At 38.4% G+C, this 19,441-nt stretch overlaps 1 protein-coding gene across 1 annotated transcript; it reads right to left on the bottom strand.

Moving 5' to 3' along the window:
* Positions 1–1,123: 1,123 nt before the first annotated feature.
* Pgrmc2 (progesterone receptor membrane component 2) lies at positions 1,124–18,952 on the bottom strand. The gene is made up of 3 exons (XM_076864365.2): positions 18,529–18,952; positions 5,230–5,385; positions 1,124–3,332 (listed from the first exon to the last, which is right to left on the bottom strand). Exons 1-3 carry the CDS (start codon positions 18,944–18,946, stop codon positions 3,235–3,237), a joined length of 672 nt encoding a protein of 223 aa, XP_076720480.1. The 5' UTR covers positions 18,947–18,952; the 3' UTR covers positions 1,124–3,234.
* Between the last annotated feature and the right edge of the window lie 489 nt (positions 18,953–19,441).

Below are 19,441 nucleotides of genomic sequence, written 5' to 3'. Positions count from 1 at the left end.
ATATGAAAAGAATCTAAAAAATAAACCAGGGCTCACAGCATACCAAGTACTCTCTTGAATGGGGCAATCACAAGCAGGCAGTGTCCTCTCCATCATCAGTGATGGTGGAACAAAGGCAAAGCTTATTTAGTACCAAATTTTCTCAAAGTGACTCTCAGGGGTGTGACAAGGAGGTAGAGGTGTTTCTAACATTATCTGGGAATTATGCTTTTTGCCTAAAAAGTAGCAGTGTTGGCAGGTCTTGATTTTTTTTCCCCCCTTGGCCACAGCCACATACATCAGTCTGATTATGTACCAAACCGAGAGCTGATCTCAATGGATCGTAACACCCACTCTAGCATTTTCTTTCAGTAGGGGAATTAATTCATTCAATATCATCGTGTAATAATCCATGGCTTCTATTGGCAATATTCTGGAAGCAACTTACAAACTACTACTGTATTGCTAGCTTATTTTGATCTTCAACAGCTCTGTGGAGTCCACCTTGTGTGGACCTGTCAACAGCACACATTCTCAGCAACTTGCTGCACTTGGGTCATCAAGAGGTTAAGCAGGATACTTGCATAACAAGTCCAATGACCAAGTTTTCTAGGGAGAAAATTTCTCCAGTGCTAATTCAATGTACTAAATTTAGCTTTCTAGATTGTGGTAGAGGTGGGTGTACTGTCAGATTCCACAGAGCTCAGAAAGGCAGGTAGGATTACCGTTTGCACCACAGCCAAGGCTTCAAAAACCTTGTGTCTGGATGGTTAGTTTTCTTGTGCAGAAATTGGCTTGAACAAACATGGCTTTTATTTGGAAGATATATGCCAATTTAGAGATGCTGGCAAAAGAAAACACTTAGCAAACACTCTACCAACTGAGTTATTTTCCTACCCAACCCCTTAGAGTGCTTTCAAGTGCATGGTACCAAGGATTACCTAAGGACCCTGACACATAAATATTTTGCCCTCAGTGGTAGAACAGGATCCAAGAATCTTGATTTTAAGGACAAGTGATTCCAATGAGGCAAGTTTAGGAAAGTTGGCCTAAGGGGGAACACAGTAGAACAATACCACCAAGCCAGGTCCCCCTCAATCAGAGATATTGGGTAAACTGGAGAATGAGAAACATTCAGCTAGAATTGAGAAATCATCTACAGAACAGTTTATTTCAAGTCCAGAACACAAAACTATTCATTTTTTAACAGACCGCAAATTTTTACTGCATGAATAAGAATACTTAAGTGTTTTGCTATTCACAAGTGCAAATTTATTATTGAACTTTAGGCTCAAATGATTCATATATGTATCAGTTTATTACACAGGAGTTCTTTAACAAATTTTGAGAAAATATTTTACATAAAAACACAAAGCATTGACCAATATTCTCCAGCCCTCACAACTGTCCTTCAGTCAAGATTTGGCTGAAGATCACACCTTCTAGAAAACAGTGCAGACTGAATAGAATGCAGTATTTATAGACTTCAGCTTCCTGCTGCAGCTAAGTTTCCCTTTCTTTGATGGCTTCTGCATGTTACACTATTACACAGGTCTTTTTCTTAACTAGTGACTTAAGTAGAATGAAGTTGGTGCAACTTGTCCCCAACCAAGAACCTACAGTCATGATGAAACCAAGGAACTGACAATGAGGGCTTTTAGAAAGGGCATTTTCAACCTAATAATGAAAGAATTTAGTATCATACAATATGCTCTATTCTTTTGTGTTCAGTAACTACTGCCTGGAGTGCTACTGCAGCTAATATAATCAGTTTCCATCAAAATATAAAGTAAAAAAAATGTACACTTATATCTACTCTTACCTGAATATCTCAGATCTCTTGAGAATGTTCCACAAAAGTGGAATTTCTTCCTAAGTTACACTGAATGTGGTACAATGTGTACAACTCGGTTAACCAGTGCCTTCTTTTCATTTCCAAGATTTTTTCCTTATCTTGAATCAAAAGCACAACCTTACCACCATATCATAATGCACTGGCTGTTTAACAGTTTTGCGTATAAAGTCCAACTCAAGCTTATTTTGGTTTATTGTACATGCTTTATTAAAATGGTACTTGTATTTACAGTATCTGCAGAAGAGTCCCTTCCAAGGTACTCTCACACACCCAGACACACCCACACAGACATCCACACCACGACCATGCACCCACACTAGTGAGATGTGAGGGTCAGACTCCTGAAATTAGGCAGCTGTTGGGGATAAGAGTTGTTGATTTTTTTTTTTTCTTTTTTGAAAAGAGAAAAGCACGGGGGGAATGCATTTGGCCATGACATTGCTAATTAAGTTTGTGTATATTAACATATATGGCAGTTAACACTGAATATTCCTTTTACATTCTATATACACAGAATGACATCAAGGTTTTGTGATCAACAGAATATTCCAACTTCAGTCTCAATGCTGCTTGTAGTGACTTCTGAATTCATATAGGGGCTTACCCTAAAAATAATTCAAGTCTATGGACATGAAATAAGGCACAATTAATATTGATTTGACCTAGGGGAAAGAAGGAAAGGAATAAAACCAGTTTCAAATGATCTTAATTGGGAAACTGCTTTGATTTTAACCCACTTAAATCCATTCTAAGTTCCAAAGATTTCTTAGAAATGTTTTTTTCTTTTCCCTGACAAAGTCCAAAAAGAAAAGTTTGGGAATTCACATTTTCATGTTTCAGTAGCCTAAACTACTCAACTCAATATGTAACTGCCCCCTCCCCTGCTCAGGGCTCCTCCCTCCTCAATGCCTGAATAAAAACGCAGCATGAAATAGGAGTCCCTTGCTGTTTTCTGAGGAGATTTGTACACTTGAGTAGCAAATACATATCTGGTTGTCTTTGATATCTTAGAAAAAGGTGGGGGGAGAAAGGGAAGGGAAAGTAGGAAAGAAGGGAGGAAGAGAGGAAAGAAGAGAAGAAGGGAGGAAGACAGGAAGATAAAAGAGAAAGAGAAAAAGCTAAAAGTAACCTTGTGACTTTCTTGCAGTTTAAGAAATCCCTGTTTCCTCCTTTTCAGGACGATGAAGCCCCACCAGACATTACACACAACTGCAACAAATGAGTCTGGCAGCATAAATAATGTCTAGTATTCAAGTCTTCATAGTGAGACCCATACATCTTGTACAATCTGTTGAATGTTTTTCGCAGCAGGTGAATCAAACCCAAAGACACTGGACATTCTGTGAAAGGGAGTAAGAATTGCAGTTCTGAAGGCCCCTGACTTTGGTTGTTTACAGAGTTCAATCCTGTTTATTGTGATCCTTGGTATCTTCTTCATCTGTATATTCTGAAGGTTCTTCCCCTGGTTTTAGGAGTCTGCCTACATAATCATATTTTTCTGAAAGATACATCAAAAGAAAATCAGTAATGGTCAAATTATTTCACTACTCCATCATACAGAGGTAAGGCGCTTGTCTCTCTTGGGATCATACAGAGTAAACCCAGTTCTTCCTAATGCTTCACCATGGCTTGTCTTTAAACCTCCGGAAAGCCTGAACAAAAGAATGCAGGAGCTTTCAAGTCTTGGGCATTAGTTTTTGCAGGACAGTGCTCTATGCCAGTGACTCTTAATTGGATATAGTATCAGAGACACATGGAGAACTTTTAGAACAATATATATGTATAGGACCCACCTCAGAGCCATCCAGCTGAGACCTTTGGGTTATGTCTGGAGAGGTGTACTTTCCTTCTTTTTTTTTTTGTACTAGGATTGAACCCAGGGACACATAACCAGTAAGTCATATACCCAGGCCTTTTTATTTTTTATGTTGAGACACGGTCTCACAAAGTTGCCGGGGCTGGCCTTGAACCTATGATCCTTCTGTCTTAGCCTCCCAAGTCACTGGGATGACAAGCCTGCGCTACAGCAATCTGGCTAGACACACGTACTCTGAAGCTGATCTAAAAGTGTACTATGAGTCTCAGAATAGTTCTTTAATGTTATATATTTTTTTTTGGTGGTGGTGCTGGTAATTGACTGCATGGCCATTCAAATGCTAGAACTGATCCCCAACCAGCCTAGTTCTTTAACTCTTTAACAGTTCAAAATATTATAATCAAGGAAATGTGCTGGCAATGTAGGGCTAACAGTTATTTAAAATGTATAAATATATTGGGCTTTACATATAAGAGGGATGAATAAAATCTAATAATTTGGAGAACAGACCATGAAAAATAAATGGTGACTTTCTTGGGGCTGAAGAAGGGGGGTGGCTCAAGGAGCCCATGAGGTAGAGAATCACATGGTGAGCAGATTCAGTTGGAAATATTCTTGGGGAGAAAATGTGACTCAGTAGTCATCCAGAAAAAACATGAGAAGATCAAAATTCATTTGTTGCTTCTTACCCTATGTTTCTGAGGTTTTAGCGTGTGACCCATCACATTATTATTCCTTTCCCCTATCAAACTCTTCTTAGATCTGCTACTTTGCTTGTTTTTATGTGACCAGGTGTTTAATTTAGAATTCTGCATGTAGGCAATATACATCGACATGCTTCTTTCTTGGTCAGGAATTGAAACCTAGGCTAAGTGAAAAAGTTATCTGAGTCAGCTAGTCAAAGATGAGTTAAGAGAACTACTTTATACATGACCAGTGCAAGCACCCAGGGAGCCAGAACAGCTGTTCCAGGGGACCCAGTGGTCAGCTCCACAGCTGACAGTACCACCCAGGTGGTAGAAACTGACGTCACCAGGGCATAATAAAGGGAATAATAGGGGCTGTGGCTGTGGCTCAGTGGCAGAGCACTTGCCTAGCATGTGTGAGGCACTGGGTTTGATTCTCAGCACCACATATAAATAAATAAAACAAAGGTCCATTGACAACTAAAAAAAACTTAAATATGTTAAGTCTTAAGGCTAAAAGTTTCACAATTTTTGAGATTTAAAATTTGTAACAAGCCAAGTTTTTTGTTGTTGTTGTTTTGTTTTTTTGTTTTTTTTTTTGAGTTGGGGGTCTCACTATATTGTCTAGGCTGGTCTCAAACTCCTGGGTCCAAATGATCTTCCTGCCTCGGCTTCCTAAGTAGCTGGCAATAAGCTTGGTAAAAAGTCAGTAATAACATGGATTTTCAAAATAACTATCACATGTAACAATCATATTTAGCTATGCTTAAAATATCATCTAATACTGATGTTAATGAAAGAGATGACAACCGTAGGCTTTTAAAAGATGTGAAATAGTATACACTTCTTTATATGTAATTAATTTTCTAAAGAACCCAACAAAAGGAAGGTACCTTTAAACTGCATTTCCCATTCTCGAACACTCTCCATTTGTACTGCATTCAAATCTGAGAGATCATCATATTCATCTCTAAGTGCATCCTTATCTAGGCAAAATGTTGCCAGTCCTCTGGAGGCATCCCTACCAGCAAATATTCCATATGGACCCGCTGAAAAAAAGAAAAGAAATTATATAGACTGATTAATAATATTTTAGAATGTACAAATAAAAAATCCCCACCATGATTCATATTTGGTACATAGCTTTAATTTAAAAATATGCACGGATAGATGAGATAACGAGAAGAAATTTGTTGGAAATCTGCCTTTCACTAAAGTAAAAGTTTTTTGGTGAACATTGAACCTTACATTTCAGTTCGTTCAGATACCCCACAACTAGTTTTTACAATGAAGACTGTGAGGAAACTTAAGACGTCAGGTTTAGAAGCCAGTTTGCTTAAGAAGCCAGGGCATTCTTCTGGATGCTGTTCATAGTGGGATCTAAAAATAACCAATGGCTATGTCCTAGGCAGATTCAGGTGAACTGCGAATCTACACCATTTTCTCTTCTCCTGATTTCATCTTTGCAGGTCTAGTGATTAGTTCAATGCACAGTACATGTTTGATAAATCTTTCCTTAATAAATGTTTTGGTAAAAAACATGACTGGCTTTAAAAATATCATCTGGCCATCAAAATATGCACAAATTATCATTAAGGAAAACAACAGTTTGTCCTGACTCCTGGGAATCCTAGTAAGGAACTTTAAGGAATAGCTCTGGACTGTTTTGCTAGAGGATTTAGGTACCACCCTCAGAGAAGACGGAAGGCCTGACCGCAGTGCTGACAGTGAAGCATTCCCCAGGCATGTCCTCGACAGCAGTAGCTGTCCTGTTCATTTCTGTATCCTAAATGCTCAGCACAGTGACTGGCGTGGAAGAGTAACACAACACATTTCTTCCAAAAAAATCAGCCGTAGTTCCCAATGAGAAATTAAAGATTCTGACCCTTAAGCAGATTTGCTTATGAAAGTAAAATCTCTACCCAAATTACAATTAAAAAGATAATTCAGCTGTTTAAAACAGACGGTATTATCAACAAATTGAAACAACCTAATTTCTTAATAAAGAAATTTGATTAAATAAATTAGAGTACATTAATATATCAAAATGCTACTCAGTTCTAAGAATGGAAAAGAGCAATCAGCAGAGTATAAGTACTTATTATGAATTGAAAAAAATACATACATGCATATTTTATATGTTTGTGTATGTATGAAAAATATCAGGGGGAAATAAAATAACAAAACTCAAAAAAAAAAAAAGAAAAGAAAAAAAAAAAGAAAAATACCAGGAAGAATATAGACCAAATACTTAATAACAACAACATTTCTAGGGAATGGAAGAGAAAATCTGACTTCATATAATTAGTCTAGCTACTTAGGAAATTTTTTTGGTACTAGGGATTGAACCCAAGGGTGCTTTAATACTGAGTTATATCCCAATCCTTTTCATTTTTTGAAACAAGGTCTTGCTAAGTTGCTTAGGGTCTCACTAAGTTGCTGAGGCTGGCCTTGAGCTTGTGATCTTCCTGCCTTAGCCTCCCAAATCACTGGATTACAAGGGTACACCACCCTGTCTGCCTTGCAAATGATTTTTATAATAAAATTTTTAAGACTTAAATGTTTTCTTAGGTTGCAGAGTGGAATCAAGCAGATTTTTCTGCTTAAAACTCTTAGACTATAGTGCTAATAAGTAAGATTTCCAAAATACCTAAATTTTACAAAAGAAACTTTCTTGAGTCTGTAAGACACTCCTATATTCCAAAGGTCATTTGAGACAGAAATCTAAGTTTCCCTTAAGTAGACAAAAATCTACACAGTTATGAACATTTATTTGAATCACTGACAGCACTGTACTATAAAGTTTATTGGTTATGAGAAACTCATTCTCTGACAAGTTCAGGCATGGAACCCATGTGACTTTAGCAGTTAATTTCAAAGTAGCATTATTAGGTATTGCTGTATTAACATAACAATGAGGGTAATACTTCTAGTAAAGTACTTTTTATCCTCCTTTTCTCATTCTTTTTTTAAAAAATTTTTTAGTTGTTGATAGAACTTCATTATTTATTTATTTATTTATATGCAGTGCTGAGATGAACCCAATGCCTCAAACATGCCAGGCAAGTGTGCTACCACTGAGCCCCAGCCTCAGCCCTCTCTCATTCCTAAGTACTTCCCATATTAGGTATTCGATGACCACCAACAATTATCACTCAATAATTTCCCACTGAATAGATGTATCTTTATTTACTTTATTCATTCTCTTATTAAAATAAACTTAGGCTACCATTTTGTACTTTCAAAAGTATCTTCCACATAAGAAAATGGGATACTATTTACCACTGGCCAACATTTAGGACTTTCAAACTTAGCCCATAATTTCAACTGATATTCAAAAGGGTATTTAGAAAAAGAAATTCAATATAGTCTACATTTATAGAGTAAAATCCAAAGTTCATTAAGTTGGAGTTAATTATCCCAGGGGAAATGTTAACTTCTAAAATTAAGCAAGGACAACTTCTAGGGAGAAGAAAAGAAGCCCATCCTAGAATAGCAGTCTTGTTTCTGTTTTTGTTTTCTAGAACTCTACATGCTTTGTGGCAATGGGTGCCTTCAGAAGATTGAAGAGAGGGTCTGTTTGTGGGTTTGTGTGTGTAAAATTAGTGCGATAGTTTTTGTTGAGAAACAATGAAGACCAAAACTCTACAGACATTGTGTGTAGCTTCTTAAGGCTGACAAGACTAATGCTATCAACTTAAAAATAGTGACAACTGAAGCACAAGAGGAAAAATAAAATAGATCATGGTTTTAACAATATATAAATGGAAAGTAATAACTTTGACTTTTAAAAGAATTTTCCAGCAACCACATTTTCCTCTCTTGGGAGTGTCACAAGGTGGAAGGTACAGATTTTTGTTTTCTTTCCCACTTTCTTTCCCAGTTGCCTAAAATCACTGACAACGGGAAGTCCGATTTCCACTTTTTAACTCCTGCAAATATTACATCTGGAGAAAATACACAGGGGACCCACAAACCCAAAGATGGAATGTCAACCCTGAAAACTGGAACATTATACTAATTACAAAATTTCAGGGAAATGGAATTGTAGAATACTTGTTAAATTGAGGAAAACTGACAACAGCTTTTCTTGGCATTTTGTTTTAGCATGTACCTCCCTGTCTTGCAACAGTCAATCTATGTCAGGTACTTCAGAGTATAAATCATAAAACAGGTTTAAGTGATACAAAGGAGAGAAGATTATCACAAAAACAGCAAACATGAGGTCCTGGGTTTGCTCTCCAGCAACACACACACACACACATACACAAGAAAGAATAAGTAAAAATAAAATCATCAATCAGTAAACCTTCCATCTGTATCTTCGATATTAAAATACACCAGGGCTTTCTCTAGCCATATTTCTCGGCCATATTCTCCAAGGAAGCCCTGACATTGAATATAAAAACCTAACAAAACTTCATACATGTATTCTTTTTGATTTTAGATAGCTGACTTAGTAAGAGTAAATAACTCCTTAGTCAAGAGTCAATAATCCAAGCCAAATTCTAGACAAAATGACGTTTAACTCTAGCATAAAACAGGATGATTTGATGATTAACATATTGCCCTGATCCTAGACTGTACTGAATTAGAATTTCCCTGGAAGCATTTAACTTCTGAAAAGTTTTTTGGCAACGGTTTTCTTTTGCTCTTTCTTGTAAGACTGGTAAAGAACACAACATTGAGATTAAGAACTAGAGCTGGAATTGCACGGATTGTTCTGGCCAAGGAGGATTTGAGGTCTAATAAAAGGACATTTCCCTGCATTCATAATACAATCAGAAGTAGATCTGAAAATCAGCAGTACCTCCCCATCCCTCTACCCTGTTACATAACAAACCTAAATGTTATCAATTCTAATACTTTGATAATACTTCACTATCCAAACTGAAATAACAGGGAGCTACCCGAGGAAAGCAAATCCTAAATCGTATTAAGTCTATTTAGGTGCGATATAATTTACCAAAAAAAGCAAAGGCTGAATCAGTGGACTAACCTGTTTCTTTCTGATTGCTGAGACACACTTAGACTAATACAGACAAAGACCAAACAATTTTTTGATTTTATGAGTAAAACTAGACTGAATTTTGATCTCTTCCTGGGACCACTGCTAGGCAGCACAGTGCTGATGGTGATCTGGGCAGTGGCAGTGAGCTGCAGCTCTCAGTTAGCCCTGGGATGGAGGGGAAACTACCTGGACTACACAGCATACATTGCTGCCAGTGTGTGTGTGTGTGTGTGTTTATATATATATTTTTGATAAGGTATTTAATAAATTACAGGAGACAGTCAACATTTTAGTATGAAATAGGCTTTGTGTATGATAATTTTGCCCAGCTGTAGGCTGAGTTAAGTGTTCTGGAACACATTCAAGGAAGGTTATGCTGTGATTTTTGGTAGGTTAAATGCATTTTTGACTGACTTTTTTCAACTTAACGATGGTTTATTAGGTTGTGGATTCATTATACGTTGAAGAGCATTTGTAATTCAGTAATAACTAAGAGAAATCCTGTTGCTTTAATAGACACTATGATACAATGCTGTAGAAAAACAGATTCAAAATGTCAAGAAAATCCTGTTACAAAAAAAGGAATAGTATTGTTTAGCCAATAACAAATATTCTAGGACATAATTTTAAAGATGAAATTTACTTTAAAGACATAGTTAATTATATGAAAATGATATGACAGTAGTTAAAATTAAAATTTCTCTTTTAGAGTAAACCCAACTGTGGTTTATATTTTTAAAAATTCAAAAATCAATAAACCTATTTGTGACTATATCTTAAAACTACTCACTTTAATATAGAATGGGGTAACATATTCTTGTAATGGCAACAATATCTGTTCATTAAAAAACAATGTTTAAAGAATAATTTAATGAACAAAAAATGCCAGGAAGAACCAAATAAAGTATGTAATAACTGATAATTCTGGGATTATTAGGATAATTAGAGAAAGAGAAGAAACATTTCATGAAAGAATAAAAAAATTATAATAAATAATTTGTTTACTTCTATGTTTTAATAAACAATAGCTCTCAAATCAAACTTATTTTAAGTTATTAAAGTTTATAAATAGTCCAGTCTTCTGGCCTGTTTTAACAATAGTCTTTTTTGAATTTTCAATACTTGGTAACTTAAATAAGATTATGATGGGCCTAAGAACAAATGTTGCAATATATAAAAGTGATAAATAAAGTCCAACACACACACACACACACGCACGTGAGCAAGAAGCCCCAAGACTTTTAGAGCTAGTAAAATTGAAAGAATTTCTTATACTTGCATTCTAGAGAATCCATTAAACAAGTGACATTAGGCAAGACTAACTTTCCATAGTCCTTAGAGTCCTCACTTATAAAATGGGGAAATTATTTTACCTGTCTAAAGTTGAGGCCAAACTAGAAAATGTCAATACAGTGATTCTACAAAGGACAGAAAATCCAATCTTGTTTCTGAAAGTTAAACCAGAAGAGTCTCATTAACCTTGTGGGATGGGCTTACGGCCTTGGCCTCTGGGCTCGTGGGTAAGATGGGGAAAGGGAAAACTAAAAAATTAAGACCCCAGGCCTGTGTCATTTATGGGAGCGGGACCTGAGTTTACCTAACCCATGTAGAATGAGAAATCTAAAGTGAAAAAAATAGCAAGAACTCAAATATCTAAAGAAAATAAACAGTACAGATGACATTTCAAGTATTGGGGAATAGAAAGATTATTGCATAAACTACACTGGGACAAGAGAAGACTTCTGTTCAAAGCAAAACAAAACATCCCCATAGAAGCTGCAATCTTTTTCACATCTTAAAGCAAAATCAATTCCAAATGGAACTAGAAACTGAAAACCATGAAAGAAACTAGATTAAAACAACAATAAGATGCCATTTTAATCTCTCAGATCAACAAAGAACAAGAAGTTTTAATATCACATTTTTGGCAAGAGGGTGAGAAATATGTATTTTCATAAATTTTAATAAAAGTTTTTCCAATCTTTCCAGAGGACTTCAGAAATAAACATTCAAATGAAAAATGTCCATACTATGAGCCACAGCATTTTTACTCTAGGAATTTATAATTTTACCCATGTAAATGACATATATATGAATATTTATTGCCGCATCTAGTAGTAAGAGATTGGAAACAACTCAAATGTTAATAGTGGACTGCAAATGAGTTCTCTACACAGACAAGAAAGGCTCTTGAGATAGTAAATACTGCTAAAGGTATACACAGTATGCTATAATTAGTGTGGGGGAATAGGTTCATACCCATATTTGTACTTGGACAGAATAGTTCTGGAACAACATTGAAACTAAGCCCTTGCTTCTGTGGAGGGAACATGGTGTTTGTGAGATGGAGGCTTATTTTTCATTGTACATCCTTTTGAATTTTCCACCTTAAGCATGTATTATCTCATTTTTTAAAAAAATCTCTTTTTAAACTTACTTGAGACTCTATCCCCAAATCACTCTATAGAAACACTTCTATAACCCAGGGCTCATGGAATAGTGCTGGAAACATCCCAGAAACAAAAATGCAGTAACTGCAGAAGATAGTTTTCGTAATAATAATTACAAACTAGCAGGGAGTAAGCACACACAACAAATAGAGAACTAGCATCCCATGAATAAAATTAAAGTTATCAAAAAATTAAGAAATGGGGCTGGGAATGTAGCAGCAAAGCAGTGCACTTGTCTATAGCCTGGGCCAGGCCTGGGTTCAATCCCCAGTTCAAACCACAATCAATCAATCAATCAATGGAATGTAAGAAAGATCACAAGACACAAAGAATAGCTGATGTATCTCTATTAAGAATTCCTGAGGAAGGAACAGAGAGAATAGAGGTGGCAAAATTTCCAAAAGAAACAAATGACACATGTTCACAGGTTTTAGGAGAGTCCAGCACATGTTAAAATCAAAAGTGTACCTGGAGAAATCATAGAAGAGAAGAATCCCACGGGCAAAGAGAAAAAAGAAACTCAACTGCAGCCAAAGGCAACGACAGATGAATAGAAGGAAAGACAAACCCCATGTGGACTTTTTGTCAAAAAGCAGGGGGTAGAGGCATGATGCTACTGAGGTGATCAGGTAAAGCAACAGCCTATCTAGTCTCAGAGCCTCGCCCAGACCCTTACCCCTGAGGACAGATGGAAGGTCTCCTACCAATGAGAAGAACTCTAGCACATACCTCATTCAAACCAACACGGGATTCTGAACAAAGGAATGTGAAGCAAGAAATAGTGCATTTCTTAAAAAGGCAGTTACAGTGGTTAAATATGAAGACTATTAAAAAAGACATCAACTGAAATGACAGTGGAGCCAACAGTCTAACAGTGACAGTGTTGAAAACAGGATAGGGAGGGATAGAAGTTAAACCTTTTCAATGAGGGCCAAGATATGCCGTGTGCTGCACAACTCCAGGGGTATCACACCCATCTGCAGTCATGGCAATTTTGTATATTTGTTAAGAAAAAAATCTGTAGGAGGAAGTATATTGTCCAAAGAGGCAGCTGTTTCTAATTCACACTGAAATGATATTTGGCTACAATTCTTACATTGTTCTAATGGTCAGGATAGTGTTTATAGCCAAAACTTAAGGAAATCATCAAAAAAATAGAACTAGAATGCATTCAAATCAGTAAAGGAGAGTAGGTGGAAGGAATAAAATCTGAGAAGGAAAAACAGTGGGAAAGAGAGGAAAGAATCATACAGATGATTCTCAGCTTATGGTGGGGTTATGCACTAAAAATATCCTAACTAAAAATGAATTTAATTCACTTCAGTCACTGACCATCCTAGTTTAGTAACAGCACACTGGAGTGCACCAGTTGGTTTCCTAGCTGACTGGCAGCTGGAGCCCACTGTCTCTACCTCTGCATATTGCTAGCCGGAGAAAACAACACATTTCAAGATTTGAAGTAGGGTTCCTTCTGTATATGTACTGCTTTAACACCACTGCAAATTAAAAAAAAAAAAAAAAAATAAGTTGAACTATTGCAAGTTGGTGACTATCAGTAAAGAGAAACCACAAAATAAGATGGTAAGAATAAATGTAACTATATCAGTAATCACAAAACACATGAACTGATTAAGCTCTTAAAAGAAAGTATTGATGTGAGATTTTTAAAAAATCCAGCTGTTATTATGAAAAAATAAATACAACACAAATTAGTTGAGAGTAAAGAGAATAAAAAAATACCGAGGTAATACTAATCAAAGGCTTAAGTCAAATATGAAAATCAATAAAAGTGATAAAGATGTTTCCAACATGATCAACTCTACATCTAGTGTTAGATGGCTTCAATTTGTTCAGTATAGATGTATAGCCATCAGAATAATAATCCTGCTTCACAACACCCACATTCCCAGTCTTTGTATGGTTGGCTATTTCAGGTTTTTGTTTAAATGTCAACCCTTTTCTCTTGACAATCTAATATAAACAAAGTACTTTCATTAACTAAGCAATCTAAATAAAGTCCTTTGTTATTCTTTATTATATATCTTGTTAACTTTCTTCATAGCACATTTAATTATGAATTATAATTACGTGTTGAAATGTTTTTACTGCTTGTCTCAACACACTATTAACTCTTTAAGGGTAGGGACACATTTGGTTGGAAAACTCAAGTTAACTCCTTTTCAACATCTTAAGGTTTTACTGTAATGAAATCCAGGGAATTCCTTCTTGGTATTTAAAAAGAGTTTAAACCACATATTAAAGATCTGGAAGACAGGGAACAGGCTCTTAAAGATTAAAAAAAAAAAAAAAAAAAGCTGTACAGTGATGTCCATGTGACACAGGGGGAGGAATGTTATGTCACAGAATGTCAAAATAACAAAAGAATTTGAATGGTTAGTTCCAGTTGTTACTAGTCTACCATTTCTTCTACCTTGAATAAGATCTTCTAGTCTCAAGACTTAAGCTTTTCTTTTGTGATCTGCTTTACTATTCAATACAAATACAATTCCCTCAAAGATTAAGAACAATGGAATGATGCTGAACTTAGAAGGGACAACCAAGTAGGAGTTGCAGAAACAATTAGTAGAAATTTTAGCGAATATAAAATACTTCAGAGAACTTAGCTGATTCTTTTATCTATCTAGCTTCAAAGCAAGAAGCCAGGAGGACAGCTGGGTAGATACCCATGGAGGAGGGTCAGGTTGGGTCAGATCTTCGCATTGCAACTCTTGCTTCAACTGCAATTCTGCAGACCAAAGTATGAAATAAAAATTAACATACTGGTGATAAAGTTTGAAAAAGGAGAAAAAACACCTGAAGGGTCATGTGCTTCTTTCCCTAATATCCTGAATATTAGGTATCTCATAGGGTATTTTGGTGACTTATTTTCTTTTCAGTGGAATTTTAAAGACAAATTGGACTTGGCTTTGGTATATGTTGAGGGACACATAGGAATCAGGGAGAAGTAATATTCCAAGTTTCAAGACTATCGAATAAACTATTAAAAAGACCAAATGTGTATGTATGTATTTATTTTTTTGTGGCCAAAGATAAAAAGAAAAATGTACTAGTAGAGTTCCACTGTGTAATGATAAAATTATTTAAAATACTGAGTCTTCAAAAATCTATTATGACTCTGTAAGCATGTGAAATTGGATAGATGATGCAACAACGGGAAAGGGATGGCCTATGAAGCCAGTTAGACCTGGGGTTGATTTCTAATATCGCTCTTTAATAGATATATGACTTTGGGAAAATCTTTCAAGTTTCAGTTTTCACAAATGTAAAATGAGAACGTTACCTATTTCTATGGCTGTTTGAAATTTAAATGAGATAATAAACTCAAGAAATAGCACTTCCTTCTCCTTTTCCTTTGACCTCTAGAATCAATGCAGTTCAACAGAACTCTCTGGAAGACAAACTATTCTATAGAGTGTACTGTCAAATACAGTGGTCATGTAACTGAGCATTAGATGTGTGATTGGTGTTACTGAAGAACTCAATTTTTAATTATATTAATTTTAATTTGGCCATTTGAGACTTGTGTGGCTATCATACCGAACAGCACAAAGCACAACATAAAGCCACAAAAGTGTGTTTCTTTTATTTAGTACTTGGGATTGAACCCATAGTCCTTTACTACTGAGCTACACCCCAGTCCTTTTATTTTGAGATGGGGTTTCTCTAAGTTGCTCAGGCTGGCCCCAATCTTGCAATCCTCCTGCCTCAGACTCCTGAATTAACACTTTGCAAAGGTACACCATGTGCAAAGTGTTTCTTTGAGGCTTTAAATCCTTATGAGAACTGGGGGAGGATATAAAAGAAAAACAACAATAAGGTTATCTACAAGCCTATCCCAGAATGCAGTTTACTAATTAGTGTAGATAAGCTTTGTGGTCAAACACATCTTGATTTATTTTATGTCTGTGACCCAAGCTCATTTACCTAAACCTTAGACTTCTCATCTGTCAGGCAGGAATACCTAGCAACTTCAGGGAGAAATTGTGAAGATAACAAATTGATGGATCTGATAAGAGTTGGTGCTTAACAAATCTGGTTTCCTTTCTCCTCCCATATTCATTGTTTGTGACATGATCATACTTTCCTCACACACTGGCCAAGTGCCTGACCCGTTACTACAAGTAATATTGACAAATATAGTTAACTCATTTTGACCAACAGTTGGTATTAACTACATTTGTCAATACTACATTATAAATCAATTTTTAAAAAGATGAATTTTAAAAATGTATGACAATGAGAAAATATGTCTCACATGAAAAACAAGGCACAAAACAATCTAATTCTCAAACTATGATTGTGAAACAAGAGTAGTCATTGGCTAGGCATAAAAACTAGATTTTCTAGCTCTCTTAGGTCATTCTTTCAAGTTACTAAGATTCTCAGATAAGTATTACTATTTCTGAATTATTCTGGTACAAAATTATTTGAGGATAAAAATGATTATTAGAAGTTATATTTGATTTATAGACAGAAACTTGGTTTCAGGACCTTTGCAAAGTGCTACAACATTTTCTACTAATGTGAAATATAAACCTGTTCTAAGCCCCAAGATGATCTGGCTACCTTTAAGTTTCCTTTTTTTTTTTTTAAACATTCTTACTTTATTTTTTTATGTGGAGCTGAGGATTGAACCCAGTGCCTCACATGTGCTATGTAAGCCCTCTACCACTGAGTCACAACCACAACCCTAAGGTTCCTTTTAATAATGTCTTCTAAATATCTCTAGTAGGCTATTGCCCAATATTTAGAATAAAATAACTAAATATCACTCTTATGCTGTTCATCAGAACTTGGGAACTGGTGGGAAGTTAACCTAAAACTGACTTCACTGTTTAGAGGAACTCTTCAGTGCTCAAGCCACACAAAAACAATTTACATTAGACCTACTACTCTTACCTTAGTTTTTAATTTTTGTCACAGAACATTTGCCAATGAAGGCTGCCAAACTATATGTCCATGACTCTATCCTGTTTTCAGGTAGTGCCAAAGCATAATGTATGGGGACTAAATGATTCTTTGTATTAATACTTTGTTTTATTGTCAGTTTAGATGGCACAAAGGCAGAGCTTTTTTGAATTCTATATTAAAAAGCTCAATCTATACAAAATTTCTAATCACTTCAATAGATTTTAATACCAATGAGAAAAAAGCTATAACTAGGTACAAAATAATGTGTAAATATTTAAAATTAAAAATTCATTTAATTTGGTCTGTTAAATACTGTACTTTGGCTCTATTCTCTTGTCCCACTTGCTCTTAAGTAAATAAACAACAAAAAGCATTAACTATTTCAGCTGATATAAGTAGAGAGACATCTGGTGTTCTTATTTATAGGACCAGAAGCAAATACCTTATAAATTATCTGTGACTTGGTTGGAGTGAAGGTAGATATACACATAGAAATACAACCAACCAAGAAATATATGAAATAGATCAACACCCCAAATCCTTTCTCATTTCTAATTAACAAACAACCAAAGTCCTTCTAAAACATCATCCAGTCACCAAGCACTGAAATTGGAAGTATATATTTGCAAATGTCAATAAATCTCATGTACTAACAGATTAAATAAAAAAGGAAATAATTTTGTTTACAGAATGCCAACCCCCTTGACTTTAAGAGTCGGATGTGTATTTCTTCCAGTAACAGTTCACTTTAGGTCTCTAACTTTATTATTTACTCTTACTCTAATCACTTATCTTTTTAAAGCTTGGTATTAACCACTGCACCACCAGAATGTGCAACGTGCTCAGTTTTATGGGACACCAACAGGTTGAGTTTGAAGTTTATTTGCTTGATCTGAAATGTATGACTACACTGTAAAAGAAGAGCTTCTAAATCAACTACCCTACATACACAGGTCTCTAAAAGTAAAGCTCTAAAAAATCTTTAACTTCCAGAACCGATGGAGAGAGGGTCTGAATACACAGACAGCTCTTCTAAGTTTTTTTTCTCCTTAGTTCTGCTAAGGGGATACACCAATAAATCATTATCAATGTGTATTCGGATACTTGTCTTCCTATTAGAGAGGGAGAGAGAGGAGGGGGAAAAAAAGGAAAAGAAAGGGGGAAAAAAAAAAAAAAACCCAAAATAAAAAGAAACCCGACAGGCACGCCTGCTGGGCACGGGAGCTCCACCCCCACTCCAGGGCGAACGTCCCTGCCAGTCTTCAGCAAGGTCTGCGTTCGGGTCGGTCCTCATCCCAGACAGTGTTAATCTTGCAAAGCATCTCCGAACCAAAACTGGTTTAGGAAGAGTCCGAGGTGTTGCAGACGCGCCCGGACTTCACAGACACGAGGGCTGGGACTTGAACTACGTGTCCCTAAAACGTGGCCTTGTGGGGAGTGGTCCAGAGAGGGGAAGGCAGACGGGTGGCGACGCAGGGGGAGAGAAGGGAGAGGTGTGAGTCCTAAGGCCTACAACTTTGGGTCTCCGCTCTAGAAGCCCCCTCCTGCCCCCACCCGTCCCAGACCTCGGAAAGGCCAGGAAAGGCGGGCGCCAGCGTGACTGGCGACGACTACGGGAATTTTGAAAATTTCAGCTCGAGAGAAAGCCGCGAGGAGACCGGGACGGGAGCGGACGAGCGCCCCGGAGGCGGGCGTGCGCGGCGGGCCGGGCCGGGCCGGGCCGGGCGAGGGGCCCGCGCCGCCGCCGCCCCCGGCCGCACCTGCCGGCGCAGGGCCCCTCGCCCCCTGCCACTCCTCACCGGGGCCGTAGAACTTGCTGCCTTTGGTCACGTCGAAGACTTTCCCATTGACCGCGAGCAGGATGCGCGGCGTGCGGGACCCGTCGTACTGGCGGAGCTGCTCCAGGCTGAAGTCCCGCTTCTTCATGCGCGGCAGGGAGGCGGCCGGGCTCTCCTCGCCCGCCCCGGCCCCCGCGCCCAGACCCCGCCGCCCCCAGCGCACCCACAGCCGGTAGGCCCCCAGCAGCACCAGCGCCACCAGCGCCACGTTCAGCAGCATCTCCCCGCCCCCCGCCAGAAGCGCCAACGCCGCCGCCGCCCAGCCGCCCCCTTCCGCTGTCGCTCCCGCGCCGCCTGGGCTCCCGCTGCTGCCGTCGCTGCCGCTCTCGCTGCCACTCCCCAGGGTGCCTAGCTTCACGTCCCCATCACCCGCCGCCATCACTGCCCGCCAGCGCCTTCCTCCTCCTCCCCGCCCCCTGCCCGCCCCAACCCCACGGCAGGCCCCGCCCACCAGGGGCTGCCCAGCCAATTACGAGCGCGGAGGGGGCGGGGCCGGGCCGGCCGCTGATTGGGCGCTGGCCGGGTAACGTTGTCTTGGCTCTCCCCTGCCCCGCCCTCCTGCGCTGGCCGCGCTCGAGCGCGACTGCCCGCCCACCTCGTCCCACACTTCCCCGCTCCCGTCCGCGCCTCCGCTCGGCTGAGTACACGAAGGGGGCGGGTCTGAAGAAAGGATGCAGCGCCGGCCGCGCGCGCGCATGGGCGGGGCGAGGCGACGGCGCGTGCGCGGGTTCCGGGGCGCCACGCGCTCCCCTTTCCTCGGCAGCCCCTCCGGGAGATGCGCTCCGCCCAGTCTCCCCGCGGCGCGCGTGCGCCCCGGAATCGCTTCCATCCCCGGGCCCGGGTTCGCGCCCGCGGACTCCCGCCCGGCCTGGAA

This window comes from Callospermophilus lateralis, chromosome 8 (genome assembly GCF_048772815.1).
Source record: "Callospermophilus lateralis isolate mCalLat2 chromosome 8, mCalLat2.hap1, whole genome shotgun sequence".
Taxonomy (NCBI): domain Eukaryota; kingdom Metazoa; phylum Chordata; class Mammalia; order Rodentia; family Sciuridae; genus Callospermophilus; species Callospermophilus lateralis.
This window is presented reverse-complemented; position numbering and strand designations above follow the sequence as displayed.